At 42.1% G+C, this 20,627-nt stretch overlaps 1 protein-coding gene across 1 annotated transcript in view; it reads right to left on the reverse strand.

Annotated features, from left to right (window-relative positions):
- Positions 1-20,627, reverse strand: part of usp30 (ubiquitin specific peptidase 30) — a gene marked incomplete at its 5' end in the record, with an annotated part of 47,265 nt that overhangs the window by 16,381 nt on the left and 10,257 nt on the right. The window contains 3 exons of the mRNA XM_084322868.1: positions 19,007-19,105; positions 19,212-19,315; positions 19,847-20,020. Coding sequence (XP_084178994.1) covers positions 19,007-19,105; positions 19,212-19,315; positions 19,847-20,020 — 377 coding nt within the window. The remainder of the gene's footprint in view (positions 1-19,006; positions 19,106-19,211; positions 19,316-19,846; positions 20,021-20,627) is intronic.

The following is a 20,627-nucleotide window of genomic DNA, read 5'->3' on the forward strand; positions in this document are numbered from 1 at the left end:
TCAGCCGCGATCTCAGGTATTAGGGTGGGCGAGAGGGAGCACAAAATCACTCTTTATGCGGACGACGTACTGATCGTTATATCTAAACCCGACTCTTACATTCCATGTCTAACCCGCATGATTTCCACATTTGGAACCTTCTCTGGGTACAAAATTTACTTTTCCAAATCCGAAGCAATGCCACTTGGGACACTTAAATCCATCCCGATCCTGCCCGAGCCCTTCCCATTTCGCTGGTCGCCCTCCGGCTTTGTTTACTTAGGAGTATTTGTGACACCCACCTATGATACATTGTTTAAGGCCAACTTTCCCCCCCTTTTAGACACCATAAGGGCAGACTTAGTTAGATGGGCCCCTTTACCAATTTCCTGGCTGGGTAGGATATCCCTAGTCAAAATGAACGTACTCCCCAGACTATTATACCCTCTCCAAATGATTCCAGTGCTGCTGACAAACAAGGTTATCAAGGTGCTAGAAGGCTGGCTAAGCTCATTCATTTGGAATGGGAAGAAACCGCGTCTGAAAATGGCCAAATTACAGATGGATGGTGAAGATGGGGGTCTAGACCTACCTAATAGACATTACCAACTAGCAGCACACCTTAGGGTACTTGTCGGTTGGTTCAGATCAGACCCACTATCAATCTGGCTAGACATTGAATCCTCGCAATCTAAGTCCCCCCTGTGGAACCTACTATTTATCAAAGACTTTTAAGTCTTTGCTCTAACCCCATCACACTATGCTCCGTCAAGGCCTGGAAGACTGTCCGTAAGGTGGAGGGCCGAGCTAAGCTGACCTCTCCTCTTACCCCGATCGTAGGCAATCCTGACTTTAAGCCAGACCAAATTGGCGGCGGCTTCAAGACCTGGCATACGCAGGGCATAACTAATCTTGGCCACTTGTTTGATGGCCAGACCCTAATGTCCTTCCTACAGCAGCGGTATGGCCTATTGAAAACGGATTTTTTTTTAATACTTACAAATTAGGCAGTTTATCACCAAGGACACCTCACTGTTAATTAACAGTTCCACCTGGCAGGTGGAGAAAGCCCTCTCCTTGCAGATTCCTAAAAAACAAATATCTATTTTCTATAGTACTCTAAACCTTAATTCATCTTTATCTTCCCTGGTCACTAAACAGTCCTTGGAAAAAGATTTGGACATAAGAGATCACGGACGAGGACTGGCAGGATGCATAGACCTATGCAAAAAAAATCTGTTTGCAACCGCACCAAGTCTATCCAAGTTAGAATCTTACACCGCATTCATATAACCCCTGCCCTTAACACTTTGAATGCCAGCGACGACAATAGTCTTATCAGACCCCCCCATCGAGTGCCGACGATGGGATTTGTCGTTTGTTTGCTGTATTTTTTTTTATTGGCGATTTGAATTCATATTTCATCCATCGAGCCTCGGGTTAGTGCTGCAGTGTCTCTCTGAGCTCAATTGGGAAGATACCACCCCCGTCTCTCCATGTGTAACTGCACCCCATCAGTTCTGACTGATGGGGGAGTGGTCAGTTTCCTCATTTTATTTTTCCCTCAAGGCATCTGAAGGATCGATTGTGCTCGCCGGCCCGGAAAACCCGTGGATTATGTATTTACAGGACTCAACACTGTAATCAATAAGCGTGATCGATATTTGGAATGGCGATCAGGAATCAGAATAATCTTTTTGGATAACATCTGATCTCAGGTAAGGAATCTATTTTACCAGTCTTAGGATAATCAGACCTGTTTTCACGGAGATATAAGTGTTTGCCCTGTTTGTGTATGTGGCTGTGTCCGCTGATGAGGAAATGAGAATATATTTTCCAGCCCGCCTCTATAGCGTGCATAAGTACACATATACTATCGATAATCTAGCGTTTATTTGAAAACGATTCATAAATAGGCCGAAAAATTACAACGTTTGTGTATTCTAGAATATTCCAGTAAATGCCTTTTATTACGGAATCTTTATATTTTCCTTGAAAACTAGGGCTTTTCAAAATGCTATAAAACGAAAATGAACCGATAAAAAAACAATCCGTTTCAACAATGTTGACTGCAAACAAGTCATTGATAAGCGACGGGCAGATTAGACACATAGCCATAATTTTAAACATAGATTATGCGTTTTTAACGCCATCATTGAAGTGGATGCTGGCACTCAACAGGGTTTTCAATGTTAAATGCCCGGCACTGATCTAGTTAAGAGTCAAATGGATCCCAATGCATCCCCACTACCCTCCCACTCAGGGCATTATGGGGTAGAACACATAGTAGCATACTACAAGAACCTAGGCCTCCACAAAGAAAAACTTCAAACTGGAAATGGTAACTAGATGAGGTACTCAAAAAACTGAGCGCCCTCCAACCGAACAAGGCCACTGGCCATGACAACATCCCCTGCAAATTCCTCAGAGACTCAGCAGCCGCCATCACCCCAGTCATCACACACATAATAAACCTCTCCATAAAACAGGGACACGTCCCCAAGGACTTCAAAATTGCAAGAGTAACACCCCTGCACAAAAAGGGCAGCAAATTAGACCCAGGCAACTTCCGCCCTGTTTCTATCCTTACATCCATCTCGAAAGTCATGGAAAAAATAGTATACGAACAGGTCGAAAGGTACCTTGTGGGGAAAAAATCTAATCTACGAATTCCAATCTGGCTTCAGAACATCCCACTCCACTGACACATGCCTTCTCTATTTGAACGACCACATCTGTAGAAGCAGAAACCGACTTGGTGGATTTGTATTGCTAGAATATTAGAATTCATATTGTTTAGACTAGTCACTAGTGTCTTATTTATGTTTGAACACTAGGGGGCTCACCACCTCCATTATAGCCCCACCTCTATAAGTAACCTAGCTGATTACTGTAATCTCATGCACCCGTTATGATGATTCATTTTTCCTACCTGTCTCACTGTTTGGAACTGACAAATGGAGCAATTGACAACTGTTCTGATTTAACCCTTTATTCACTATCATTCACCTTTGGACAATAAAACCCTGTAAACCGTACCAGCCGCAACTTGGGACATTCCATATTTACATCACAAACTTTGGTACAGAGTAGAGAACTAAATACGGGTGCATCGTGGACGCCTGTCAGCACATCGAGGAATGACAGTCGGCCACTACAAAGTAGGAAAAATCTCCTCATGAAAGAAGTACGTGGGGGTACAAAGTAGGAAAAATCTCCTCATGAAAGAAGTACGTGGGGGTACAAAGTAGGAAAAATTCCTCATGAAAGAAGGACGTGTGAGTGAGTACAAAGTAGGAAAAATTCCTCATGAAAGAAGGACGTGTGAGTGAGTACAAAGTTGGAAAAACCCCTCACGAAAGAAGGACAAGTGAGTATAAAGTTGGACAGCCTCCCTCACCAAAGAAAGCCAGAGGTAAGACGATTTATGAATAAACACCTCTGTTGTTGAAGACCTGGATAAAGGAATTGATAGTAGCGTGAAGAGCTGAACCAGCCTTCCGTGAAGATAAAATTGTTTGGAAACCTCTGTTAATGAAGATCTGGATAAAGGATTTGAAGGACATGAAGAGCTGTAATGGCCTACCGCAAAGTAGAATTGTTTGGACGCTGCTGTGTTTATGAATGAAACGTGACTCGGGACATTGCTACATTGTTGCGCTTCCGTGCGAACACTGTTGAGTATTATAACGTCAGACTGACAAATTGATTAATTGTGATGCTGTGGATTATGGAACGTATTGGACGCCGTAATATTTGGAACCATTGCAATTAATGTTGTCAGTCACTCTCGACGTGTGGAAAAACTAGACAGCGTCAGACTAATTGAATTGCGATACTGTGGAATGGATTATGGAACGGACTATGTGCCGTATTAGAATTAAGTAGAACCATCGCAATTAATAATGTCTGGATGTGTGGAAACTAAATGGCGCAATGGACTGATTTAATTCCGATACAGCAGTGGACTACGGAACGGAGAATTAAGTAGAACCTAGGGCTGGGCGATATGACGATATTATATAAATATCGGGTACAGTTCATTAACGATACACTTTAACGTATCGTGGATATCGTGATGTTTTGCCCAAGAGAATTGTGTCGCGTCCATCTGGTCCACACGTTCAAACTTTTGAACAACGCCTCCCCCACACACGCACTACTGCATCAAAGTTACTACTTATGACTAACAAAGGCATTAGTTTGTGGCATTAACGTTATATAGTTACATGTTCAATAACATCAGTGTAGCAACGTCCGAGGACGACATAGATAGCAAGCATTACTCTTTCATATCTCAGCCCGTGATGAGTTGTGCCCATTCTGCGGTCTGTTAATAAAGTTTTCAATCAGACAGATGTATGGAAAGGCTTTTATTATAACATTTGTTGCAATAAAATCATTATGCCTCGTTTAGTCATGCTGCGGTGCGCTGGTAATCTAACTCGTCGGCCGCGGCGAGCTAACGTTGTTGCCGTTGTTGAGCTCTCATCAAAATCAATGGCGGACAGAGCGGAAAGTAAAAAACGAAGCGCTTGCCGATTGGTGCTAAGAACAGCAGGGCGGGTGCAAGCGGTGTGTCGTAATTGGCAGACTAGACTGTCAATCAAAATTATTCTGTTGCCGGCTGAATGATTGAAAACTTTATTAACAAATTGCAGAATGGGTAGAATACAGTACAGCTCAATACAACAACAGTGGACTGGAGGATGAAGACCAGAAAAAGACTTTCGGCTTTTTTTACATAAGAGTCCTCCATTTTCAATTCATCAAAACATTTAGAGACATACAAATATACAGTAGTTTCATAAAAATGCTAAAATGCTATTGATTGATTGAAAACTTTATTAACATATTGCAGAATGGGTACAGTACAGCTCAATACATACAATTGTTAAGGGGATGCAGACCAGAGAAAGACTCTTCTTATTTACATCAGGGTCCCCCATCACCGGCCAGTGGCGGGTAGATGGGAAGAATCTACCCGCCAAGCATATTTCTTACCTGCCAACTTTTTTTGATTAAGAAAATTATTATTATTATTTTATATAAAAACATTTTTTTTTAATAAAATATATATATTATATAATCATACTTGTAGTTGTATTATCTGCGAGACATCGCCACCTCGCTGTCTGCAAACAGCTCCATTGTCTGTGTGTATACTCGAGTGGCCTCCAGCTCCAGCAAGGATTCTCCGGCGCTGCAGCTGGACCCTAAACTCGCCAGGGACTCGAATACGCATGTTGTAGGACATTGATGTCAGGAGCTATCTGTAGCTACTGCTGGATGGCGTTGGGACAACGTCTCAGTGAACTATTTAGTTTACTGCGACATTTCATAGTGACTAGTGAGCTACCTAGCCAACGGAGGTATTATGCACTGGACTATTGCTGGAGCATTTGTTGATGTCGGGAGCTATCAGTAGCTAGCCGGCTGGATAACGTTACACAATGCCTCATGTATTAAACTAAGTGAATAGTTGACTGGGTCATTTTGTAACGGTAGCTAACGTTACGAAGGTCCCACTGACTAGACTAACGTCACGGTGACTGTCTGAGGCAATAGCCTCTGTTTACATGCAGCATACAGAAACAGGTGCGGGAGGGGTAGGAGCTGAGACAGCGAGTGAGAACTCCGCTAAAGAATTGGATCATGATTTTCGGTTTTCACATGACTATTTGATTGCCCGCCGTGTGGCGGGCAGACCTCTCAGTGGGAGGCGCCAAACGTAAAAACTGAGCGCCAATGGCAGGCTTTAGTTTCGCCCCCTGTCTAAATCATATAATATCTCATTGCTAAATATATGCAATATATAATCTAATAATCCAATAATCTAAATCTAATATAAAAATGCTAAATGCATGGGTATTTTATTTTGTCTTTAACCCTTTCTCTGCCACGCTTATGTACATCCTTATACCATCCTCTGCCAGTTCTATTTGTCTATGGAGAAGTTCCCCTTCTTTGCAGGGCTATAACTTTTTAAATTGTATTGCTAAATTGACATTACTATGGCCCATTCAACGTCAATGATCTATCGTTTAGGATGTAGCAATGTTCTACTTTTTCATTCACATATTCATACTAAAATACGGTCTAAAGTATAAATATGTTTTTAACGTTTTCTGCAGCATTCTGCAGAATGTGATTTATAGCCCTAAATGCATTATATTGATGATCAAATACAGTTTGATAGCGATCGGCGGCAGATAAAAAATTTCAAATGTACGTGCTTCTAGAAGTTACTACTTATCATCTTATGTTGACCGGATGGGGGGGGGGGGGGGCGGGTCGTTTATAATTCCGTGGCCAACGTTAGACGATTCATGTAGTGTGGGTGATATGATCATCAGAGCAGTTTGTATCGAACACGGTAAAAATAAACGCTGAAACTTACCCCAGTCTCCTCGGGCCATTGGGCGATGAGCGTGGAGCAAAAAGATTGCCATTATGGAATGTTGAAATATGCGATCCATCTCCAGGTTGTATAATAGTATATACGTCCAAATCATGTTGTTTATCGAGTTAGGGTGAGCGATCGATTATCCAGTGTGTCAAGATGGAGTCCCGGGAGCTATAGCGAGTGGTCGGACCGAATTTGGATGAGCACCAGTTTCCGTTTCCGGTTTGCTGTTTGGGCGATCCTCCGATTGGCCACCAGATGGCGCTCTTGAACCATTGGAGAGTTGAGAGGAGATCAACAGTAGATCTCAAGTCTCCGCGGGAGAAATATGATTGCCATCACAGATTTTTGAAATATTGATCTCAATGACGTGTTACGGCGTCATTGGCAGATTAAGCATGGCGAGCAATGACGTGTTACGGCGTCATTTGCGATTAAAGGGTTAATGTTAGCTTGCAAACTCAAATACCGTCTTGGTAAGCCTACTAATGAATTGTTTGGGGGAAAAAAAGAAAAACATTGTGATGTGTATCGTGTATCGCCGAAAGGTCAGAAGATATCGTGATATCATATTTAGGCCATATCGCCCAGCCCTAGTAGAACCATCGCAATTAATGTTGTCTCGACGTGTGGAAACTAAATAATGTCGGCACATTTACAAACTAATCGAATTGCCATGCTGTGGATTATGGAACGTATTGGATGCCATAATAAGTATAACCATTGCAATTAAAGTCACTCTCGACGTGTGGAAACGAAATAATGTTGGCACATTGACAAACTAATCGAATTGCCATGCTGTGGATTATGGAACGTATTGGATGCCATAATAAGTAGAACCATTGCAATTAAAGTCTCTCGACGTGTGGAAACGAAATTACTTCGGCACATTGGCAACCTAATTTGGCTTAACGTTGAAAATAGATTGTCTTTTAATATACTTGTGCTGTTCAAGTTGGTCATGAGCAGTAAGACTCCTGTTTTTATACATCATCAGATTGTTTTTAGTAATACTGTGCATGAGCATTACACTAGAGGTTCCAGTAGTGGGCAGCTTGAATTGCCAGGTCCTAGAACCAGCGCTCTGGGGAGAACTTTTATTTTTTAGAGCATTAACTCTGTGGAATGGACTGCCTCGGAACCTCTGCTGCATTGTTTTTGTTTTACACTAATGTAATTTTAGCTATATTAATTGTTACAGTAGGTTCATTATGCATTGTGTGTACTGACTTTTAATAATTTAGTTTTTTGCAATAGTGATTGTTTTTGTGTGTTTTTTTGTGTGTGGACCCCAGGAAGACTAGCTGGTTGCTATCGCACCAGCTAATGGGGATCCCTAATAAAATCAAATCAAATCAAATTGAGTTGCGATACTGTGGATTATGGAACGTATTGGATGCCGTAATATTTGGAACCATTGCAATTAAAGTCACTCTGGATGTGTGGAAACGAAACAACCTTGGCACATTGACAAACTGATTGATTACGATATTGTGGATATGGAACTGACTGTGTGCCGTATCGTTTAGAAGTGGAGCCATCGTAATTAGTGTCGTCACTGAACGTGTGGAAACTAAATTGTTCTCTTGGACATTGTAGATGTGTGGCAAAAGCTATACTACATTAATAAGCAGGAAGAAACGCAAACCCTCTCCGACGTCATGCTAAGTGAATGAAACATTCAAATTACAAAAGGATAAATAAGAAATAAAAAGAATAAATAACAATGTCTGAAGCCAAGATGAGAAAGAGGCAAATTGCAATTAAAGAAGAAGCCGTGCTAAGAAAGGCTGAAGATGAAAAGGAAAGCTTATGGGTACGCTCTGTGCTAAGAAAGGCTGAAGATGAAAAGGAATGCTTATTCATACGCCTTGCCAATGTAAACTGGCTTCAGAAACAACAAAGTGGAAATATGAAACTGCCCTTGCCAATGTAAACCTTAAAGATTTGAGATATGAGTTGGAAACCAGGCATAAAAAAAAAAAAAAAAAAAAAAAAAACAACAAAGTGATTTGAAATTGGAATTGGAAAAGCGCGCAGCCGAGCGAGCAGCCAAGCGAGCAGCCAAGCGAGCAGCCAAGCGAGCGGCCAGGTGGCATCATCGATGGGAGTCTTGGCTGAGAGGCGCAACATTGAACCGGCCAATGAATATCATAATAATGATGCTGATAATGTTTTTATTAATCACTGTGTTGATTTCAGCTCCAAGGATTGCAAGCACAAAATACGTAAACTCCCCCTTGAACTTCGCAGGTCGTGGACGGAGTCCAGAGGAGAGGACAGCGATGAAGAAGAGGACAGCGATGAAGAAGAGGACAGCGATGAAGAGGAGGACGACAAAGCGATCGCACCTCATGTCCCCTCCAGGGAGTGGATGGTGGAGGGTGACCTGCTGGGTCCTACCCAGAGACTTCCTCAGAATGAACCAGACAACAATGGTGATGTGGGCGGTGAGGAAGAGGACGGCGTCGATGATGACGTCGATGGTGAAGAAGGACGACAAAGCGATCGCGCCTCATGTTCCCTCCAAGGAGTGGATGGTGGAGGGTGACCTGCTGGGTCCTTCCCAGACAGTTCCTCAGAATGAACCAGACGATGATGATGATGATGGGGACGGTGAGGAGGAGGACAACGATAATGAAGAGGACGACGATGACGAAAACAAAGAGGAAGAAGCAGTGACAGAGGAAATCATTGTGTCAGACATTGAAAGGGAGAAGTACAGTGTGGCAGCTGTGGAGGAGAGTGCTGCAAATGAAATGCAAGAAGAACCTGAAACAGCACCAGCAAAACCAACCATTAACTCTGCTACATGTACACCTGATGAAGACGAGGAGAAAAATGATGATGAGAGAGAGGCATCAGATGATTCCACAGATGAAGAGTGTACTGGGAAACCAGATGATGTGCACGACTGCAGCTCCTCAGAGAATGAAGCAGATGAAGAGGAAGATGCACATAAGGAAGATGCACATAACAAAACCACTACTGAACCTCCAGTGTTTAAAACAAGAGCTCTCAGAAGCAGGACGCAGCCAGTCCAAAAAGGCTGACCAAGCGGCATCGTCCTGAAGAGGAGAAAGACGGCAGCATAGAAGTGCATCTCCCAAAACGTAGCTCTACTCTGCAAAGACCTGCTGAGGACAAGAGTGTTGGAGGAGATGACAAGCTAATGGGAAAGAGCAGAACCAAGATAGAAGTATCAGAAGAAGTGTGGGATTCATATCAGATTGTAGATTCTGTAGAGGATGAGCCAATAGATGACTCTCTGACCACTGAGTCTCAGAGAGGGAAGAAAGACAGAACATCTAAGAAAGATGATACAACTTAAAAAGAATACGAGACACAGAGCAAGAGTTTTGACATCACTATAGGAGCCTCCGACAATGAAAACAAAGACAACGAAATGGAAAACCAACTACCTGAAGAAGCTTATCAAATGATAGACACATTTGTTAAAGAAGTCTTGAATTCAGACGGAAAAACACATGGTGTTACCGGGGCCGGTGATGGCCAAACACTTGCAATCATGCCAGTTTCCAAGAGAAAGAATTATAAGAGAAGACGGAGCAGGGAAACCTGGGAGACTTCCTGACCGACTTACCACAGACAGTCCTGATTAACCCTGATGGAGAGTGACAACCAATGTACATTGAACATTGTATAGACATTGAATAGACATTGGCTATATGCCTATCAGAGCTATATGGCTCTGTTGAACATTGAATAGACATTGGCTATATGCCTATCAGAGCTATATGGATGTTAAAAAAAAAAAAAAAAAAAGGCATAATTTCTTTGGCTCAAATAGATTGTTTGTTTATATTTTAGAACAGTACCATAATAATGGAACCAGTTGTTGGACCAAAGCCTGACCAACAGCCTAATGCTTTGAAATACTTTGACTGTTATTTGAATCACTAATTAATTTGTTCTTCCCATGCACAGGGACAACAAGTGAAAACCAGACCCAGTCAAGCTTCTTTGTGTTTAGAACTATGATTTGAAATTGATTATGTCGGTAGCTTCTTTGGTATATATATAAACATTATATATTTTTGTAATTTTGTTTTGATGCACAATTAAGGGGCCGGTATGTAGAAGCAGAAACCGACTTGGTGGATTTATATTGCTAGAATATTAGAAGTCATATCGTTTAGACTAGTCTTATTTATGTTTGAACACTAGGGGGCTCACCACCTCCATTATAGCCCCACCTCTATAAGTAACCTAGCTGATTACTGTAATCTCATGCACCTGGTATGATGATACATTTTTCCTACCTGTCTCACTGTTTGGAACTGACAAATGGAGCAATTGACAACTGTTCTGATTTAACCCTTCATTCACTATCATTCACCTTTGGACAATAAAACCCTGTAAACCGTACCAGCCGCAACTTGGGACATTCCATATTTACATCACAAACTTTGGTACTGAGTAGAGAACTAAATACGGGTGCATCGTGGACGCCTGTCAGCACATCGAGGAATGACAGTCGGCCACTACAACATCAAACAAAATACTGCGGCATGGTCATGCTGGACCTACAAAAGGCCTTCGACACTGTCAATCACACCATTCTGATTGACAAGCTAAAAGCAATTAGCAATTGGTGTTGATAGTAGGGCTGGGCGATATGGAAAAAAATCATATCGCGATAACGATATGATAATTTTATTTTATTTCTCGATATCGATAATTATCGAATTGTTATAAGTATAAAAAAAAGTAAAAAAAAAAAAAAAAAAAAAATTTTTTTTTTTTTTTAACAACAGATGTATGTTTATTTTGCAGCAATTCTTTGTCATTGCCGCCATCTTTAGTGTTACATCCCCTCACACTCCAGTTCTCAGGCTGCAGCTGGTTTAAAAGCTAAAGTAAACCGGCTTCTCTGCTGGCTGTGGCTCCAGAGGAGTTGAACAGTTCTGGCTCTGCTAGTTTATTTTCGATCTTTTGGCGCTTTTTTGGTGGACAAACCACCGCACATGTGCACCGTGACTTGTGACTGGAGTCTAGTTCTGCTAGCACACATAGCCTACTGTGTACAGACTGTTTCAAAATGTATTTTAAATTAGAAAGCAAACAAAATAAGAGAAAAGAAATCTGAATTTGGTCAGTATTGTCATTTGGACAAGCAAAGCCATTACTTTAAGTTGCAGGCAAGAAAGACAAGTCTGTCCACTGTCTCTGGTTTTAAAACTGCCCTGTTGCAGGTAAAAAAAAAATTATAAAAAAAAAAAAAAAAAAAAAATTTCGATATTTTTTTTTATTTCGATATTCGATATCGATTATTAAAATATATCGCGATATTTATCGTTATCGTTATATCGCCCAGCCCTAGTTGATAGTCTATCAGTGAGCTGGATACAATCCTACCTGGAGGCCCGTTACTGTTCCGCAACTGTTCCTACTTCCGGGGTAGGCCTGATTGGCCCCGACAGGCACGTGACCCGCGCGGCCACGCCCTGCGGCAGCCCCAAGGCGTGCGGCAACGAGGCTGCTGTTTCCGCCTTCCATTAGGAAGGAGTTCGTGGCGCCTTTCATAATAATATCATCAGTCATCTCTAATAATATGAATCACTGTTCAATGTACTAATATACAATACGGCTCACTTTTCCCAATTCAATGACAGAGCCGCTGTTTAATAATATTGTAAATTAGTACATTGAACAGTGATTAATAATATTAGAGATGACTGATGATATTATTATGAAAGGCGCCGCGAACTCCTTCCTAATGGAAGGCGGAAACAGCAGCCTCGTTGCCGCGCGCCTTGGGGCTGCCGCGGGGCGTGGCCGCGCGGGTCACGTGCCTGTCGGGGCCAATCAGGCCTACCCCGGAAGTAGGAACAGTTGCGGAACAGTAACAGGCTACCTGGAGGGGAGAGAACAGATGGTGGAGGTAAACGGTCCCCTATCCCCCCCCCCTCCCAGTGAGCTGTGGTGTTCCACAAGGAAGCATACTAGGACGCTTACTGTTCCTAATTTATGCAAATGACATGTCGTCAGCTTGTGACTGCAATTTGTTCCTGTTTGCGGACAACTCAGCCCTGCTGGTCTCTGACAAGAACAAGTTACAGGTTGAAAAAACCCTCAGCTCGGAACTAGGCAAAATCTGCATATGGCTCGCCGATAACAAACTATCATTACACATGGGCAAAACAGAGTCCATTCTCTTCGGTTCAAATAACAATCTCAGCAAGACCGACGGCTTCTCAGTTACAGTGGGTGACAATATTGTCACAAGGAAAGATGAAATTACCTACCTGGGTTCCATCCTAGAGGCTAATCTCTCCTGTGACAAAATGGCATCCAATGTAATAAAAAAAGTCAACCAACTAACTCGATTCTTGTACCAGATCTCCTCTCTGGTAAACAAGAATACCCTGAAGACTCTGGCAGGAGCACTCATTCAAGGGTACTACGACTATGCTTGCACCTCATGGTACCAAAGCACCTCAAAGGCACTAAAAACCAAATTACAAACATCTCAAAACAAACTAGTCAGACTACTGCTTGACCCGACTCCTAGAACCCACCTCACCCCTGCCCACTTTGACAACCTAGGATGGCTTAGAGTAGACGACAGAGTACAGCAACATGCAATGGGCCTAGTCTACAAGATACACTACACGACCAAGGTACCCATGTACATGTCAAAATACTTCCCAAAGGTCAGTGAATACCATCACAACACCAGAGGGAGCTCCACAAATCATGTTAAACCCAGATTCGGCTCAAACAAGGGACTAAAACACGTTTCGCAATTATGCCACATCAATGTGGAACGCCCTACCCAAAGCTGTAAAGGAATGTGAATCACTACCCACTTTCAAAAAACACCTACAATTCGAAACTGGCCCCTACAAATGTCCTAACCCAGTTGTACAGTAAATGACCAAGTATGGCTTTGTCAGTATTCCAATGTACAGTGTACAGTGTCCCCCACCCACCCCCTACCCAACCCCCCCCCTCCAATGTACAGCCCCCCCCCCCCCCCCCCCCCGACCCACCCAACCCCACCCCACCTACCCACCCTCCTCCAATGTACAGTTTCTACGTCAAATGTATATACACTCTTTTCTGGACACTTTTTGTATCACAAACAGTACTGTATTTGCAAATCTGGTATGTCATAAATGTATAGATGTAGCAGTACTGTCTATCTGTATGTCGTGTGTGTCATATACTGTATGTTATGATGAATTGAAAATGGGGGATCCTGATGTAAACTAGCCGAAAGTCTTTCTCTGGTCTGCATCCCCTTAACAATTGTATGTACTGTACCCATTCTGCAATCTGTTAATAAAGTTTCAATCAATCAATCAATCCCACTCTGCTTTAAATGCAAGATATTTTGGTCCGCCAAAGGAGGGCCTGACAGAAAAAGTTTGAGAAGCACTGCGTTAATGTATCGTATCGTTGGCACCGTATCGAGATGCGCATCGCATCGGCCTCAGTGATGGAGATGCACATCACTAACACACACACGAAACACGTGCACTCACACATATAAAACATGCACACATAAAACACACATCCATACTAAACGCACACATATACAAAATAAACGTACACACTCCACACAGTTTATCAGTACATCGTTGAAGTTTATCGTTGACCAGGAGTTGACTCCCTAACCGCCACTTCTGCTGTATATACAGTACAACATGTGAATATTTGAGCCATGTCTTTGTTGTTTGTCTTTTGTCATGTCTGATAATGTACTTTTATAGTTTATATTATGTCTTTATTATTCTTACTATCATTTCTGTTGTTATTATTAGGGATGCTCGATATTGGCTTTTTTACCGATACGATATACCGATATTGTCCAACTCTTAATTTCCGATACCGATATCAACAGATACCGATATATGCAGGGTTTCCTCCCCCCAAAAAACGGAATAATTTCAGGTAATTAACATTACATATCTCTTGTCGTGTAATTAACACAACATTATGCATACTTTGACAATAAATAAAATAATAATTTGTTCTTACTTGCTTGCCTGGGTAAATAAAGGTTAAATAAATGTTAAAAAAATTAAAACCCGATACCGATATTTTCCGATATCACATTTTTATGCCAATATCGGCCAATAATATCGGTAGGCCGATAATATCGGACATCCCTAGTTATTATTGTTAGTGTTATTGTTGTTAGTGTCTCTATTATTATTACTACCGTAAATCTATTGTATAGTGATGTCTTGTTCTATGTATGTTTTGAAAAAGAGAAAATAAAAAACATTTACAAAAAAAAAAAAAGGTGCATGATGATAAAGCAGGAGCATACTCGTCTATGGAGGCATCCGATTTACATTAACAATATTTACAATTGACTTTGTATGACAGAGGTGCCGAGTTCCTACTGTGTTCCACGTGCTCCCTACAGGAAACTACAGGCTGTAAGAGTAGAGCAAATCTGAAGCATCTGTATGCAGATCAAATCTGTCTGGAGGGAGTTTTGGGAAATAAGGACAGCAGGACTGCATACTTTTTTGCAAAGCATAGCTTTATACTTATAGCACATGCACAAGCCTGCACTCTTTTGAAAGGTAACAATCTGAAGTTGCAAAAGCAAAAAGGGATAATCACTTTTAGTGCCAACAGAGGTTTGAACTAGAGTTGAACTTGAACTTGTGTACTCACATTTCTTTTAGTGGTTGCCAGATTCCTGTTTTTAAGTTCCAGCATAGAGGTATGAGCTGGAAAACACTGCGGTTCCATAGCCTGAAGTCTGTAGTACAGGTGAACATTTTATAAAGATCCGTTAAAAGAATTGTGCTCGAGAAAGGTTTTAGTAAACCGTGTAGCAAAAAAAACAAGCGAGCAAATCCAAAATGGCTATCCACCTCCGTGCGTTCTAGTCAGTGTTGGGACTAACACGTTACAAAGTAACGCGTTACAGTAACGCCGTTACTTTTGGCGGTAACTAGTACTCTAACGCATTACTTTTGAAATTCAGTAACGCTGTTACCGTTACTGAATGGTTCGTTACTGCGTTATTTGTATGTAGATCGATAGCGAGCGGTAGTGATCCAGTGCGGTCCTCCTGACTCCTGTCTGTGTGTCACTCACCTGCGGGCTGCGGGGACACGCTGTGCTGGGGCGTGTTTTGTTTACTACATATGTATAGTCCTGACTGTCATGGCAGCGCCCAGCTACTCGAGTTTGTACACATGGATATTATCACCATTTCTCTTTTGTCGAGCACAAAGAAAATAACGTTTTAGTTAAATGTCATTTGTGTTTTGGCTCAAAGATACCATCTACTGCCCATGCTTCAACGAAGCTAGTAGCTGAGTCTAACGTTAACAGGACTCATCCGAAGCCAGTAAGCCACTCGCTTTCGGGGATCTAGTTAGCATCACCAGGCGGCACACGGCAAATGGGACGGAACACTTCACGTTTTCCAACTACTTGGAGAGAGAATATACTAAATGGAAATGAGCTAAAGAAAATGTTTGAGGGGCAGGACTAACGTTACATCTCAACCACCGCAGACTTTTGAGAGTTCAGTGATGTGAATGCAAAGTTGATCAACAGATTTTTACTGTAAGATTCTGCAAGGGAATCTCATCAATATACTAATCAAACAATATAAATATAGTCCTTTCATGCACAATTGATATCCTAACTATTCTAACGTTGCAATGCACGATTGGTATCTTAAACAACGTTGCAAGACGGTTATAATGAAATGCTCCGGCGACATCAAGGCTGTCCCTTAAACCTAAGCGGCGATACAATTAGGCACGGCGCATTTTTTATTATGTCGGGACTCTGGACAACATTTGTGTTTGTGTCAGATTTGTGTTTGTATCTAGACCACATTGCTTAGCAGAGTTCAGTGATGTGAATGGAAACTGTCAAGTTGATTTTGAGTATCTGTAAGGGCATTAATGAGAGCAATCTTTTTATTTTATTTTTAGTAACTAAATAGTTACTTTTCACAGTAACGCATTACTTTTGGGTGTAAGTAACTAGTAAAGTAACTGAGTTACTATTTTTCAGTAACTAGCACAACACTGGTTCTAGTGTTGTCAAAAATATCGAAAAATCGATACATATCGATTCTGAATATTTAAAACGGTTTCGATACTCATTTACCACAATATCGATACCGTCTGCAGTATCGATACCAGCTGGCTTGCTCGCAGTCTTCTACCGCAAGTTGTTGACAGATACACACTGCTGCAGAGCACGCTTGCCCCTCCTTCTCCCCCTCAGACCCGTCTTCAGTGTCTTCTTGTCAACAAAGCATTAAACATTAAACCATTAACACTTTGGCTGCCATGGGTTAAATTCATTATCAACCGTAGGTTGCCGGCTCTATTTGTCTATAGAGAAAGTCCCCTTCTTTGCAGGGATATAACTTTTTAAATTCTATTGCTACATTGCCATTATTAGGGCCCATTCAAAGTCCTATATGTATTGTTCATTGTGTAGCAACGTTAAACTTTTTCATTCACATATTCATAGTAAAGTATGGTCTAATGTATAAGTATGTTTTCATCTCTTTCTGCAGCTTTCTCCAGAACGTGATCTATAGCCCCAAATACATTATATTGATGATGCAATACAGTTTTATGGCAATCAGCGCGATATAAAAAATTCCAACTAGACGTACTTCTAGAAGTTACTACACGTCATCTGATGTTGACCGGATGGGCTAGGGGGCGTTTATAATTCCGTGGGCAGCGTTATACCAATCATCTAATGTGGGTCAAATGTTGATAATAGCAGTTAGTATCGAAGACGGTAACTTTACACGCTAAAACTCACCCCAGTCTCCGCGCGCCGTTGGGCGATCATCGTAGAGTAGAAATTTTACCATTATGGGATGTCGATTTACCCGGTCCATCTCCAGCTTGTATAATGGTATATACGTCCAAATCATGTTGTTTATCGAGTTATTGGCAATCGATCGCTATGTAGTGTGTCGAGATCGAGTCCCGGAACCTATAGCTAGTGCCCGGAAGTAATACGGCCGACCAGCACAATCTCCGTAGCACTTCCTGTTAAGCGATTGCGCCGATCGGCCACCAGATGGCGCTCCTGAACCGCCAGAGAGCTCAGTGGGTCCTCCTGGTGGATCTCAGGCCAGCGGAGGGGAAATATGAATCAGATCCCAGATTTTTGAAATATTGATATTAAAGACGCTGTAAGGCGTCTTCGGCAACTTGAGCATGGCTGGGAATGACGTGTTTAGGCGTTTTCCGGCAGCCAAAGTGTTAACTTTAGTTTAATACATGAGACGTTGTCTACTGATGGCTCATACTATCAACAGCTGATTCGTTGTTAGTAACGTTACAGCTATTAGCTAACGTTAGCTAATCGTTCTTCCGTTAGCTTATGCTAGCTAGCTGGCCACCTTATAATTCACAATATAATTACTTCATGGAAACGGAGTAACGTTAACGCTATGTCGAGTTCATACTATACTACACGTATGAACTCGACATAACGTTAACCCGTTTCCATTAAGTGTTTAATTAGCAGCAATCTTGTTGAAAATGTAACGTTAATGCTCCGAGCATAGCTCCACAAACCGGAAACAGTCATGAAATTGTTGTAGTCATATTGTAGTCTTTTAGTCTTATTAACTAAAAGATTTTAACCAAATTTAAAAAGCAGCAGCACTATTGCATAACTGAGTCATGTTTGCCATGTATTTCTTTCTTTAGGGGAGTAGGACATTTGTTTCACAGTTTTAGCATGATGTTTTATAGATGGCTAGGTTAAACACAGGTTTTTGTTTTTAAGAGGGGGGGTTTGATTAGATTTAGATTAGATAATTTTGTTATCGTTTTAAATGTTTGATCTAAAGAGAAACAAGGGTTTTAAAAGTGTTATATTGATCTTCTCTTATAGTACCAGAGAGAAGCTGAGGAGAATCAACCAGCAACAAAAGCAAAATTTGTAAAAAATAAAAATTACATTACATTTCCGTGGTATCGAAAATGGTATTGAATATCGATACTTTTCAAGGTATCGTATCGAAGTTCGAAATTCCAGTATCGTGACAACACTAGTGCGTTCTGAAGATTCAGTCACAACAAATTTTCACTCGTCAACTTTCACCTACTTCCTCTATTCGCACCCCCTCACATGGGGTATCGTTGGAAGCGGACACTCGTTGGCTACAACGCTGACCAATCATTTTTGCCATTAGCATTCAGCGGTGATTGGTCAGTTCTCGAGTGTACAGTCAGACATGGTAATTTGACGTGCGGCCTGTAAAAAGACGCTCGCCTGACATATCGTCATGTAACTCGAGAACCGAGGCACGGAATTGGTCGAGTGAGGTGGCGGTCGAAAGGCGGCAAATTCAGGTTTTGAACGGTATATTACACGCTCAGCGAAAAATGCAGCCCCGAGCCGGTAGACGCGTCCAAAGTGCTGTGACGTGCGTGCACGTGCGAAACGGGACGTATACGACCCAGTGCATGTAATGAGGTTAGAAACAATCCAATAAGTTGGATGGTCCTTCTTGTTGGCTACTCAATCTTGTATGCATGACATCACCACCCCTGGAGGTTTCAAAATCCAGCTAAGAATCCGTCTCACTCCAGTGGCCTCGTTTGCAATGACGTGTAAAGAGAAACTTGCCTCGAGGGACTGCATGTCAAACAAGTGGGCGACTTTGGGTTGTCGATCTCGCTCCTCCTCCAAAGAGGATGTCAGGACATGAAAAAGTTCATGGGCGTCCTAAGGACAGGGGGAAAAGGACAAAGAAATATAAAAGGATAAAACACGGGACAGCGTATTAAGAGAGAATACAGAAAAGGTCATCCATACAGAATTACAGACCCACCTGTTCTTCAAAGGAACTGATATGCCACCTGTATAGCCTGAGAACATCCAGCAGGCTTCCTGCATCGAGTACATCCTCGTCTTCAGGGTCGTCACTGGACAGGGCTGTGAGGCATAGAATAGAATAGAATAAAATAGAAATACTTTTGTTATCCAGAGGGAAATTTGACACTGCAAATTGCTCAACATTAAACATTTAGACAGAACAAGTCACGAAGAATAACAAAACAAATTGCATAAGAATAGAAGAAAATATACAGTAAAAATATACTGAAGTCTACAGTAGGTGTAATATTGCAGAGTGCCGTTTCAAAAGTAAGAGTCCAGGAAGATGGTAACCGTCACTCTGTGCTCAGTGATGCAGTGAGGCACAGTGATGCATTGTATAGGTGCGGAAAAGTGACTATAGCTTTTTATAGAAAGTGTCAATCGACTTGGGATTGGTCTCTCGGTGTTCAGGAGACTCGGGCGTATAAAAAAAGTATATTGGATCATGTCTCCAGCAGCCCCCCCCCCCCCCCCCCCCCCCCCAAACGACTTACGTCAAGGCTCTAATCAACATTCATTAATTTTATCCCCCCGCTCTCTCCCATGAGCTCAAAATAGCGGAAGTGTTGCGGTGGTCTATTGTTGTACCATTGAGGAGTTGAAGGAGAGTCTTGGACAGCTGGTCGTCTTTGCACGGCCGGCCCTCTGATGCCCACAAGAACTCCTCCAGCCACCTGATGAAGGAAGGACAGGCTGCCAGTCCTTGAAGCAGGGAGTTCATGAAGCAGGTGTTGCCCAAATTCATCAGGCCTGGAACCATACCTATGAGAGCCAAATGTCTTAGTACACCGAGAGGGACATTTATTGATGGCCATGTATTGATCATTAATGGCTCTCTGTGATGGCTCTTTCTAACGCACACACACACGTGATACATAGCCTTCACATATTCCAAATAACATACACACACATCCACGTAGCCTCTGCATATCTCTCTCTCTCTCTCTCTCTCTCTCTCACACACACCCCAGTCATCCATGTAACCTTCTGTCCACGTAGCCTTTTCCTAGTCTGCATATCATATCTATAACTCAATCTGTACATCAAGGTACCACATAGTTTTGTTGACTCTTTTTATTTACTTCGTTAACTCGCCATTCTACAGAGATCTAAGCTATAGGGCCCAGGGCCCTCATTTATCAACGTTGCGTACGCACAGATATGTGCGCAAGCCCTGCGTACGATAATTTCTAAGCAAAGTGTGGGACTTATCAAATTGAACTTGTGCTTGACTTTGTGCGTATATCTAAGCACAGCTCGGAGCATGCGTAGCTGACGCCCGGTGGTAGAAGATGAAGCCTGCATGTCTGCAACGCGGAAATAAGCTTCTGTGCATTACTTCCCACACTGGCGTGTTCAACATATGACC

The sequence above is a fragment of the Notolepis coatsorum genome (genome assembly GCF_963971535.1).
Source record: "Notolepis coatsorum genome assembly, chromosome: 10".
In the NCBI taxonomy this organism is placed as follows: Eukaryota; Metazoa; Chordata; class Actinopteri; order Aulopiformes; family Paralepididae; genus Notolepis; species Notolepis coatsorum.